Source organism: Miscanthus floridulus, chromosome 2, assembly GCF_019320115.1.
Source record: "Miscanthus floridulus cultivar M001 chromosome 2, ASM1932011v1, whole genome shotgun sequence".
In the NCBI taxonomy this organism is placed as follows: domain Eukaryota; kingdom Viridiplantae; phylum Streptophyta; class Magnoliopsida; order Poales; family Poaceae; genus Miscanthus; species Miscanthus floridulus.
Genome location: NC_089581.1, coordinates 15,874,931 through 15,887,748, shown reverse-complemented (window position 1 = coordinate 15,887,748; position 12,818 = coordinate 15,874,931). Strand labels below are relative to the sequence as shown.

General features: G+C 50.7%; 1 protein-coding gene across 1 annotated transcript; it reads left to right on the top strand.

The window, feature by feature from the left end:
• Positions 1–11,013: 11,013 nt before the first annotated feature.
• Positions 11,014–12,350, top strand: LOC136538036 (cytochrome b5-like). Its single transcript, XM_066530018.1, has 3 exons — positions 11,014–11,334; positions 11,747–11,813; positions 11,907–12,350. Exons 1-3 carry the CDS (start codon positions 11,248–11,250, stop codon positions 12,152–12,154), a joined length of 402 nt encoding a protein of 133 aa, XP_066386115.1. The 5' UTR covers positions 11,014–11,247; the 3' UTR covers positions 12,155–12,350.
• The last annotated feature ends 468 nt before the right edge of the window (positions 12,351–12,818 follow it).

The following is a 12,818-nucleotide window of genomic DNA, read 5'->3' as shown; positions in this document are numbered from 1 at the left end:
ACCTGTTCTGTCTGCGGAAGAAAGGGAGCGGTGACTCGAAGATAGCCAGAGGCATCTACCTCAATCTGCGTGATGAAGGCCCAGTACTTGCACTGCCCCTGGAACATCTTGCTGGACGAATGGTACAAGAAGTGGTTCTACATCCGCGAAGAGCCGAACACAATCACCCTGTGCGACGTGGGGTTGATTCCTGAGAAGAAGAACAGTTGGTCGGAGAAACCTGAGAACTTAGAGCAGATCACAGAACTACTCGGGATGATCCCGTGGGGAAAGCTGGATGGTCCAAGCGTGGTCGGGAACTTCATCAGTCGAAGGATCCAACCCTACCAGAAGAGGGTTCATCCTAGCTTCGAGTACCAGGGTAGCGCAGATCCCACGAGGACCAGAAAAGAGGCACTCGACAAGATAGAAATCAAGACCAGGATTGGGGAGCTATTCAACCTAGCCGATCCCAATTATGTCAGGTTGAACGACATCGAGCACGCCTTCAAGCTAGCCCGACCTCCCCCAAAGGTAAATGAATGCTTCCTTGTTCTTGTAGAATTTTGTTATAACAAAAAATTGACTGTTGTTTCCTTTATGTTTCCCAGAGTAATGGTCATGACCGGGCAGCAGTGTTCGTGTCTCCGCCCCCTGGTGTGGATTGGCCGCAAGTTGCCAGCCTAGCCGCCCAGACCAGTGCCAGGACCGAAGACATCCACTGGGCGGCACTCGAGGTTGTGGAGGATGCATCAGCCAGAGCTGCTGGCAAGCGGCCGGCTGCCAATAAACGCCGCTAGGCCATCTTCTCCATTTTAGACGATGAAACAGAGGATGTGGACATCTTTCGACTCGTCCCTCGAAAGAGGAGGAGACAAGCGGGGTTGATGGAGCAGGGTGGCTCCTCTGTGCCAGCAGTGGTCGCATCACCGACCACTGCAACACAGACGACAAGCGGAGAAAATGTCGAGCACCAAACCCCGGTGCCTGTACCGGTGGTGGAAAAAGATTCGGCGGAACCTGCCGAACATGCGGAGCAAGGGCGTTCGAAGAGACGCTCCTTCGCCACATCATTCCGCGCTTCCAAGCTGTAAGTATCTGTATCTTTGATGTAAGCTTATAATTTGTATTGAATACTATTGTCTTCTGAACTTGACTCTAGTTTATTAGGTCGGCGTCCACCAAAAATCCCGACCAGCTAGCCAGGTGCGGCATGACTTCGCCAGCAATGGCGGAAAAAACTACCCAGCAGCCAGCCGTGGAGAAACCTGTAGAAGAAACTCCGCCGGAACTTCAGCAGGCGAGCGGCCCGACGACAGTCCTCGAGCAGCTGGTCGAGAAGATAGCCGAGCTAAGTACAAGTGTTTCGAGCACTAACCCTGCTGAGGTGGATACCTTGGCGCCAAGGGAACCAGACCAAGCCAAGGAGTAGTAGCCGGAGGTGGCACAGAGCACTCTTGCCGATGCAACGGCTCATGGGAAAGCCATGGTGGTCGCGGAGACTGCAGACTCTAGACCAGCGCCGCCACCGGAACAGGAGGCTGAAGAGGACAAAGTAGAAGAGGTCCTGGGCCGTCCCCAAGATAAACGACAACATGTATATGTGTCACGCTGGCGGAACGACGAGTGGGTTATGCACGAAGAAATCCCAGAGGTCGAAGAGACCCTAAAAGTTGAACGAGCGGCAAAGCGTCTGGTGACAGAAGTCCAGGTATGTTTGGTTTGACCACTTGAGCCTGTTATGTAGTCAAACTGTCTGACTTGGCTTGTCTATATGCAGGACTTGATGAAGACCGCAAAGTACCGAAAGAGGTGCTTCGACCAGATTGAGGGGATCACGGCGAATAATAGAGAACTGGCGACCGAGGTAGAACGCTTGCGCCACCAACTTGAAGCCACCGACCAGAAGAGGACAGAGCGAGAGGCGCAAAACCAGGACCTGGTCGGCCAGCTCAATAACAAAGAGCGGGAAAAAACAAGTAAGTTGTCATTTTATCACAGCAAGTGTACGACACGTGTTGTTGCGTTGCTGGTAGTGACAGCTGTAATACAGGCTTAGAAGCTGAAGTAACCCACCTCCAAGAGGAGAATAGCCGCACGACCGTAGAGTGTGGTCGCCTGAAGGAGGACAACGAGAAACTGGCATGCAACCAGGCTCGACTCCAGGACCACACTACCAAAATGAAGGAGGAACTGAAAAGTAAGTGTTCCAGACCACCTTTCTCATTCTGTCGGTTGCCTTATCTTGTCGTACCGTTACATTTGATGTCTTGTACTGTGTGCAGTTTTAAAAGTCAATGCCAAGAGGCATCTAGAGGCCGTGATCAAAGAGCGTGACGGCTAGAAAGCATGATGCCTCGAGGCCACCGAGGAGCGGGACACGTGGAAGAACCGGTGCCAAGAAGTGGCAACTGGCATTGTGCCCGTCCTCGACCTTATCGACCCGGCGCTCATAGAGGAAAAGCCAAGGACGCCCCAGCTCGGACTGGTCGAGAGATGCAGACAAGCGTGGGGATGGTTCCAAGAGTTCGTGAAGGAGGCAGGTGAGTACACAGGTGCCCATGTACTAAGCATGGTGCGTGCCCACTACCCTCTGATCGATCTCAAGCGCCTGGAGGCTGGATACCCGAAGGAGGTAGACCTAGACAAGGCGGAGGAGCTTCGGATGGCCTAGCTAGACCTATCATCAAAGATAATTAGTGACATTAACCTATGTGGAGGTGGGACAACACCTGTATAGGGAACGCCATCGACAAGTCGGCTGGAAACGCCATCAGTTGCAAGCCAACCAACGAAGCCTACGGTCTCAACTAGCCAGGCATCGGTGGGGCCATCCCCTTCAGCTCGACTAGCACAAGAGTCCCCGAGACTTGAGTAGGATACCGGAAGCGGCGAGCAGTAAGTGCCACGCACCCCGACCAGCCAATGTAATAGGCTTAGAGCTGTAGAAGGAGGACATAGTTGTGTTATTGTAAACTTGAGCCTCTTCAGGCAAGCTTGTAATAACGTAACTGTATATCATTATAAGCTTGTTTGCTTTGTATAAAACGTATTTAAGCTTGAAACTTTATGTTGGTGTAACTAAGTGAGAACATGTTAACGTTCTGTTTAGTTGTACCATTATGCTCGACACATCATCTTAAAAAGTTTGTGCGGCCCTAGTTTGCCATGTGGTCAGAGTGTGAGGTACGGTGACCTGTGCACACGTAGACGCGGACAAGTCAAACCAAGGGGGACCTGCCGATCACCCATAATGTAGAGAGCGGGTCCCATGCACGTGTTGGGAGGAACTAGAGACAGGGCCTGCTCCGAAAACCGTAGGAGTGGTGGTCGGCTTTTACTGGCTAAGTTAGAATAACCATAAAATTCGAAGTGACACATTAGAGTGGTCGGAGAAATCATAATTGCTTTATTGAAGTAAATCGAAAGTACAAGAGGAGTACATATCTCAGTAGTTAAGCATAGAAATGTCTAAGCTTATCGATATGCCACGAGTTTGGTACGTCCGTACTGTCCAGGTGAGCTAACCTATAAGACGTTGGTCGTGTGACTTCCTTGATCATGAAGGGTCCCTCCCATGGGGTTGCAAGTTTGTGTACACCAGCCTGGTTCGTCTTCCACTTCAGGACCAAGTCCCCGACCATGAAGAACCGCTCTTTAACGTTCTTGTTGTAGTACCTACGCAAAACAGCAAGGTATTTGGCCGTACGTACATAAGAATCGAGCCTTTTCTCTTCTGCGCTGTTCACTTCTAGCTCCCATACTTCATTGACCTTGCCTTCATCAAAGTTCTCTACATGTGCTGATCTGAAAGCTATACCTGGTGGGAGGACTGCCTCAGCGTCGTAAACCATAAAGTATGGTGAGACGTCGGTGTTACGACTATGCTAAGTTCGGAGGCCCCAGACCACGGCTGGTAACTCCTTGAGCCATCTTTCGAGAGCTTTGTCATTTTCTCTGTACATCCTCTTCTTCAATGCGTCCAAGATCATGACATTTGCCCGCTCGACTTGTCCATTAGCTCTAGGGTGCGCCACCGAGACGTATTGTACTACTATGCTCCTTTCATCGCAGAAGTCCCAAAAAGCGTTCCCGGTGAACTGAGTACCCAGATCAGTGATGATGCTGTTGGGTATGCTGAAACGGTGGATGACCTGGTTGAGGAACGTGATAGCCTTTTCTAAAGATGCATGTACCAAAGGCATGTATTCTATCTACTTAGAAAATTTGTCGATCAGCACAAAGACGCATGTAAATTTCCCAAGAGCCGGTTTGAAGGGCTCGATCATATTCAGTCCCCAACATGCAAAGGGCCAAGAGGCTGGTATCGTCTAGATCTCATGTGCTGGTACGTGGATTCTCTTGGCGAAGAACTGACAACCCTCACAATGGTGCACTAGCTTCTCTGCGTCGGCTACTGCTGACGACCAATAGAACCCTGCTCGGAAAGCCTTACCGACCAGTGTTCTTGAGGCCGCATGGTTGCCGCAGGAGCCAAAGTGGATTTGGTCCAGGAGATGTTCGCCTTCCTCCTAAGTTATGCACTTCATCAAGATTTCCTCCTTTGCGTTTTTGCGCCATAACTTATCATCGATGAGCAGATACTGCTTACTGCGACATATTAGGCGCTCGTTTTCTATCCGATCAGTATAACCACTGCCATCTGTTAAGTACTTGATGAAAGGTACTCTCCAGTCGAACTCATGAGTGGTCGGTGGCGGCTCGATGGTGCTCGTCGCCGGAACCGTAGCCACCAATTGCTGGTCTGGAGGCTTGTTGACCGTGGAATCTTCCTCTTTGATGGAAGGCGTGAGCAGGTCTTGGACGAATACGCCATGTGGGATTTTGGCTCAGGATGATCCTAACTTTGACAGCGCATCTGCTGCTTGGTTCTTGTCCTGGACCACGTGTATGTACTCGATGCCATAGAACCTGCCTTCCAGCTTTCTTATCGATTTGCAGTATGCGTCCATCTTTTCGCTGGTCGTGTCCCAGTCCTTATTGAGTTGGTTGATGACCAGAGCCGAGTCTCCGTAGACATAGAGACGTTTAACACCAAGCTCAACCGCAATGCGTAAACCATGCAGGCATGCTTCATACTCGGCGGTGTTATTAGATGCTGGGAAATAAATCCTGAGGACATATCAGAGCTGCTCCTTGGATGGTGATACGAAAAGAACTCCTGCTCCCACACCGTCAATGTTGAGAGAGCCGTCGAAGTACATCGTCCAATACTCGTCGGATCCCGAGGAGGCAGGCGTGCTTAAGTCTGTCCACTCGACGATGAAATCGACGAGTGCCTGAGACTTGATCGTAGTATGGCTTGCAAATTCCAAGGAGAAGGGGCATAGCTCCATTGCCCATTTGACGATGCGCCCGTTCGCATCCTTATTGCGAATGATGTCCCCCAAAGGGTACTCGGTCATGACCACCACCCGATATCCGTCGAAGTAATGTCTTAACTTTTGGGATGTTATCAGTATGGCGTAAAGCAGTTTCTAAATCTGTGGGTACCTGGTCTTGGATTCGTTGAGTACCTCACTAATGAAATAAATCGGGCGTTGTACCTTATAGGCGTGGCCCGGCTCGTCGTGCTCGACCACCATGGTAGTGGAGACCACCCGATTGGTTGCCGCAATGTAAAGTAGGAGAGTTTCATCTTCTCTGGGAGCAGTGAGGACCGGAGGTGACGTAAGGTACTGTTTTAGCTGCGTGAAGGTAGCGTCTGCTTCATCCGACCACTCAAACTTCTCGGATGCTTTGAGTAGTTTGAAAAACGGTAGTCCTTTTTCTCCCAATCTTGATATGAAACGGCTGAGAGCAGCCATGCATCCGGTAAGCTTCTAGATATCCTTCACCTTTTTGGGGGGCTTCATGTCTAAGACAGCTTTGACTTTCTCTGGATTAGGGCGTATGCCGTCGTAACTGACGACGTTGCCTAGCAATATACCAGAAGGAACACCAAAAATGCACTTCTTTGGGTTTAACTTCCATTGGAATATATTGAGGGCTGCAAAGGTGCGTTCTAGGTTGTCAACAAGGGTATGTGCTTCCTTGGTTTTGACAACTACATCATCCACATAGGCCTCTACAAGGTCGTCTTTTATCTCGTCTGTGAGGCAGGCCTGAATGGCGCGTTGGTATGTAGCCCCGGTGTTCTTGAGCCCAAACGACATAGTCGTGTAGCAGTAGGCGCCGAAGGGCGTGATGAAAGACGTCTTGATCTGATCGTCCTTTTTGAGAGCGATCTGGTGATAACCAGAGTAGCAATCGAGAAAGGAAAGGAGCTCGCAACCGGTGGTTGAATCTACGACCTCGTCTATGCGAGGTAAGCCGAAGGGGTCCTTAGGGTTGTGTTTATTGAGATCAGTGTAATCAACACATATTCTCCATTCATTATTCTTTTTGCGTACAAGAACCGGTTGGCTAACCACTCCGGATGATACACTTCTTTGATAAATCCGGCTGCCAAAAGCCGTGTAACTTCTACCCTAATCGCCTCCTTTTTGTCACGAGCGAACCGTCGTAGCTTCTGCTTGATAGGTTTGGCCTTGCTATTGACATTCAAGGAGTGCTCGATCAAGTTCCGAGGTACACCAGGCATGTCAGCAGGTTTCCATGCAAACACATCCATGTTGCTCCTCAAGAACCTGACGAGCGCGTCTTCCTATTTGGGATCTAGGTTGGCCTCGATAAGGGCCGTTTTGCTGGAATCACCGTCGACCAGCTGGATCACCTTGTGCTCCTTGGACTTGATGTTCTTGCGTGGAGCCTCGAGCTCTAGGATCTCCAAGTGATCGGCTGAGGTCTTCTTAGCGTCGAGCATGGTCTCAGCCATGCAAATAGAAAGGTTGTGGGCTTTTGCTATTTTGAAACTGTCATCTTCGCAGGTGTAAGCTACGTACACGTTGCCTCGGAGGATTAGGACTCCTTTCTTGGTAGGCATCTTGAGCACCAGATACCTATAATGAGGTATGGCTATGAACTTGGTGAGCGACGGTTGACCAAGAATAGCATGGTAGGTGCCGTCGAAGTCAGCGATCACAAAGTTGACGTAGTCGGTGCGGAAGTGGTCCGGGGTCCCAAACTGCACAAGTAGCGTAATCTACCCGAGAGGTGTGGAGCTCTGTCCGGGGAAAACACCCCAGAACTGTGCCTCGTATGGCTTGAGATCCGCCTGAGCTATTTTTAGGGTGGGCAGGCTGTTCTTGAACAGTATATCGATGGAGCTGCCGCCGTCGATTAGTACCCTGTCGAACTGAACCTTGTTGATACAAGGGTCGAGGACCAGGGGAAAATGCCCTGGCTCAGGTATTGCGGCTCATTGGTCCTTTCTGCTAAAGGAGACTTCATGGTGAGACCACAGAGGGAGCCGCGGATCGGTGAGAAGGTTGTCGGTGTTTGCTACGTTCAAGCAAGCATGGGCGAGCAGCTTGCATTCTCGTTTGGTCTCGATGGACACTTTGCCACAGATGATGGTGTGCACGTGATCAGTTGGCTTGACGTATTTATGATGAGGGTCTGCATCGTCGTCGTCGTTATCCTCGTTGCGCTGTTCCCCTGCGTCATTAGGCTTGTCGGACGTATCCGGAGCCTATTGACGCGTGTAGATAGTCTTGAGGACGCGACAATTCTCCATGGTATGGTTTGACTTAGGATGGAGCTGGTAGGGCCCCTTCAACGCTTTGGCGTAGTTGTCTTCGTAGTTACGACGTCTGCCACCCTTTTTCACGGTATTGACCTCGCCGTCGTCTTCCCGAGCACGCTTGCTCCTGTAATCGTCATGGCAGTTGCGCCGCTGATTACGTTGGTCACGGTGGTCGCGGGAGTCATTGCGCTGGTTGCGGCGGTCAAAATTGTCGTTCTGACCATGATTGTCGCGGTAATCATCGCGGTGTGGAGGGTGGTCGGAGCGTGGAACCCTTGCTGCTTCTTCAACAATTATCTTTTTAGTGTCGTCGGTATCCGCATATTTCTTAGCGGTGGCCAAGAGCGCTGTGACTGATTCAGGTCTCTTCCGGAGGAGCTTGTCTCTTAGGGCGTCGTGGAAGCGGAGGCCAGTGATGAAAGCCTCGATTGCCTCGTTGTCGGAGAATGATGGGACCTTGATGCGCATCTCCGAGAAACGCCGGACGTACTCGCGCAGTGGCTCGTCTTTCCGATCTCGGATCCGTTGCAAATCGTACTTATTGCCCGGTTGTTCACAAGTAGCGATGAAATTGTCGATGAAGGCTTGCTTAAGCTCCTGCCAAGAATCAAAGTAGTTCGCTGGTAAGCTGACCAGCCATTGGTGACCTGCATGGCCAACAGCGACTGGGAAGTAGTTAGACATGACGTGCTCGTCAGCCATGGCTGATCTGCACGTAGTTTTGTAGAGCATGACCCATAATTCAGGATTTTCCTTGCCGTCGTACTTCTAAAGTTTCTCAAGCTTGAAATTCTTGGGCCATATGACTTGGCGAAGGTGTGGAGTAAACTGCTTCAAACCCGACGGGCCGTGGGTGGTGTCATACTCCATACGGCGATAGCTTTCGTAGGATGCTCGATCGTCGGCTCTCTGGTTGCTACGAGCGCGCAGATCATGTCCACCGAGGTAATGGCGGAGATCGTTATTGCCATCGCGACGATCTCGATTGCCATCTGGATTAGCCCTGCGGCCGTGGTTATCATGGCGATTGTCGCGGTTGTCCCAGTGGTTATTGTCCCGACGGCGGTTGTCATTCTGGCCACCATCATGGCCACCGTTTCCGCCTTGACGGTTATCTGATGGGTCGTTGTTGCGCGAGCCACATTGGTTGAGTGGCTGTGAATGACTTGGGTGCTGGCGGCTGTGGCTTGACTCGACTGATACGGATGGAGCCCGAGCTTGGTTTGCAATCTCCGCGGTCTGGGCCATAGCAGCCGTCAGATAGACTTGTATTTCATCATGAACTGCTTGGGTTTCCGGGGTGTTCGGTAGCCGTTGCATTGTCGCCATGGCGACGGCTACGTTGGTACTTGGAGTCCTGAAGACCTATTTGTCTCCCACCCTGTCGAAAGCATCGTTGAGGTCACGTGGCTGGACCCTTATGCGTCGTGCCTCCTGGTCTGCTTCGGCTTCGATTTGCCGGCGATTAAACCGGTCAATGTTGCGCGCTTCGCGTGCAGTCCTTTCTTGTTCTATTTCGCCAACTGCCGGTGGTTCGTCATTGCTGACAACGTTGATCAAACCCCCTCGCCTTGGCGGGAAAGACGGGAATTGCGGGAACCCTGGGGCGTGATCTGGGATATCCAGATCGTATTCGACGCCTTCATCTCCGTGATGCTAGAGCTTGGTGTGGATGGAGGCATCCGATGCGGTGCCAGACGAGGAGCTGGAGTCACCCTCTTGGACCGTGTGGACGGATCCTTCTTGATAATCTTCAATCCGGATCATGTTGACGAAGTTGCGTGGCTTCGGCCGAGGTCGGTGCATAAAACACAGATCCAAGCGGCGTTGTAGGTTGTACGCGTAGCTGGAGGCAGCGTTTCACAGGCCGTAGGGCTGGACCTGGTGGTTCTCCGTCGAGGCTTCATACTCAGAGAGTCAGAGACTCGTCGTGAAGGCTGGCTGGCAACGAGCGGAGCGCCCCTCAGGAGTAGATATGACCACGAGATCTGTTCCAAGTCATGCAGGACGACTGGTCCGAGCTGGTCGGGTAGATCTGTTGTGGGGAGCGATTACCTGCTCATTAGGTTGACTCTGAATCATACTTACCAGAGCTAGGGTTTCAGCGAGTTTGGTGCCGACCCGATCGATGGAGTCGAGCAGGTCGGTGTTGTCGATCTGCTTCCCTTTGTAGCAGAGAAGCGGATGACGGGTTGTCGGCGTGGCTGAAGGTGACGTAGGCGTGGTCGGAGCTAGATGTACCGTGGTTGGAGCCAGATCCATCATGGTCAGAGTCGTATCCGTCGTGGTCGGAGCCGTATCCGTCGTGGTCGGAGCCGTATCTACCGTGGTCGGAGTCGTAGCCGATGCAGGTGAAGTAGTGGTCGGCGCAGACTGAATCCATGCCTCCTCCGTGGTCATGGTGATGGAGTCGTCGGAGCCGGTGGTCCAGGTGATCTGGCCGACGGTGAACGTGAGGCCGTTCGGCGTAGTCATGGAGCCGGAGATGATGACCATCTTGTTTGCTTGGAGAGCAGTACGCACACCCCCTACCTGGCACGCCACTGTCGACGAAATATGGTCGGCAATCTACCTAGGGGTATGCCCAAGGTAGTAGATTATCGGCAGACAGATGCGCAAGCCCCAAACAAGACGGTGACGCAAGACAGACACGAGGTTTTATCCAGGTTCGGCCGCCAAGAAGGCGTAATACCTACGTCATGCGTCTGATTTGTATTGCTGTATGTCAATGAGAGATGTTTTTTAGAGGGATCCCCTGCCCGCCTTATATAGTCCGGGGGGCAGGGTTACAGATCTAAAAACTAATCCTAGCCAGTTACAATTGCCATATGTGGCCGGATAAGGATTCCTATTCTAACCGACCAGGATCTTGCTTGATCGCCAAATCCGCCTTGACTCCTCGTGCGGGACTCCGATCAGGTTGGCTGGGCCGCACGTCGTCTTTTGGTGGACCGGACCCATCGATCCGGGCCGGCCCAAGCTTAGCCGTAAGGGTATAGGGATTAATACCCCTACAGTAAGAGTATCTATTTCTTTTAGAGGTAAGTATCTATGCTCATCAATAATGAGACCTCTATCATCACTTTTTTAATCTCAGGATTTCTTTGTACAGTTCTATAGACGTTCATAATCGTAGCGTGTACTCATATGTGAGGGACAGTATCTTGTGATGCTACTAATTTTAGTCATGACTCATGACATTCATTGTCTATTTACTTTTTTTTTTAGCAACATCATTGTCTATTTACTGATTGGTGCTAGCTAGATGGATTGGGCTTCAACACGGTATGTCTACAGACGATTTTTGATCAGCCCATGGGCCATGAGGGCAAAAATAACCCTAGCGGCCTAAGATGACCATTGACCACCAAAGCAGACGGCAGGTAGCCTGTACCCTGTACCCCCCACCCCGCGCCTCCAACTTGTTCTTCTTCCGCTGCAAGATAGCAGCAGCACAGGCGAGGATCCCAGGTCCCGAGCCGTGAAGCCTGCTACCGTTCTCTTCTTCCCCGGCAAGCCGCGGCGGTCGTTGCCCCCCTCATATAATCTACTCGCCGCCTCCCTGCCTTCGCCGATTCGATTAGTAGGTTGATATAGAGGGGAGCCGTGAGGGGACGGAGATGCCGACGCTGACGAAGCTGTACAGCATGGAGGAGGCAGCCCTCCACAACACGCCCGAGGACTGCTGGGTCGTCGTCGACGGCAAGGTAGCGCCGCTGTATCGCCCCCTCATCCGCCCTTGCTGTAGATAGGCATGTAGGTATGAAGTGGTAGGTAGAGATGTAAACGCGTGGAGGGGGGAGTGAGGACACAGTGTTCTAGTTCCGATGCGATTTCTCCCGCAACGTGTTCGATGGAATGCCTAGGAGGCCTTTGTTATCGTGTGCGGCTTGTTGTGCACGTACTCTTGCCAATACTAGCGGCACTGAGGTTTGGGAGATTGGGAGGGCGTTGTAAACTAGCTTGTAGATTGATTGTGCTGTCTCAGAATTTCCTCCGGTTCCTCACTATTGCCAGCACAGTTGCATCAATTGATGCTTTAGGTCAAGTAGAATTGAGACATGCTGCAGTGATCTTATAGCTACATAAACTCATTGTCTGATGGCCAATGTGATGCAGATTTATGACGTGACCAAGTATTTGGAAGACCATCCTGGGGGTGCCGATGTTCTGCTCGAAGCAACCGGTACTGCTGCCCTGATTCACTTTTCCTATTCTTATTATCCATGTGTTATTACCATATTTTATGGTTTGTATGACGGTGTCATTCTGTCTGAAGGTAAGGATGCTACAGAAGAATTTGACGATGCTGGGCACAGCAAGAGTGCCAAGGAGCTAATGCAGGACTACTTGATTGGGGAGTTGGACCCAACTCCTGAGATTCCTGAGATGGAGGTTTTCAGGAAGGAGCAGGACACGGGATTTGCCAGCAAGCTTATGGACAACGTGGTGCAGTACTGGGCAATCCCAGCAGCTGTAATTGGGATATCAGCTGTTGTTGCCATATTGTACGCGCGAAGGAAGTGAAAGTTGATGTGCCGAGCTTGGGCAGATGATCCTTTTTAGAGGGATCAACCCATATTGCATGGACGGATATATGTAGTCCTATTCAGAACCAAAATATACTATGATGTTCGATTCTTATACACTTTAAAGGCAAACATTTGCCTGATTGATGGCACTATTTTGGCGAAATGACAATCAATTGATGGATTTATTACTCTTGGAACCAACCATAATGCTTGCTGGCGTACATGTGTTCCATGCCACCTTTGATGCTTTTGAATGTCATGGATTGGCATTCAATCTTTTACTTTTATCTCCGTGTTATCTTTTGTTTCGCATTATTCAAAAGGTGTGAAGCCAAATTGTCGGAGATTTATCGGAAGCTTTATCTACAGCTTGTTAAATATCAACAGCCATCGCATGCACAATTGTTCCTTCCATTTTATTGCCTTAATAAACTGTCTAAATCTCGAATAAGGTGCAGATGGTTGGGCTGTAGATTTCAGAAGGTTATATGTAACTTTAGCCGGTCCCTCTTTTGATCATTATGTTCTTTCATTGCAAGTATTTCACCATCGCCTGTTAAGATCTGGTGAAGTTTCTCATGTATCTTGAGTAACCTGGAAGGGTGCACTTGGATGAATGGCATTGCTTAAAGGAGTAGCAAAAGCCAACATGTGGAAGG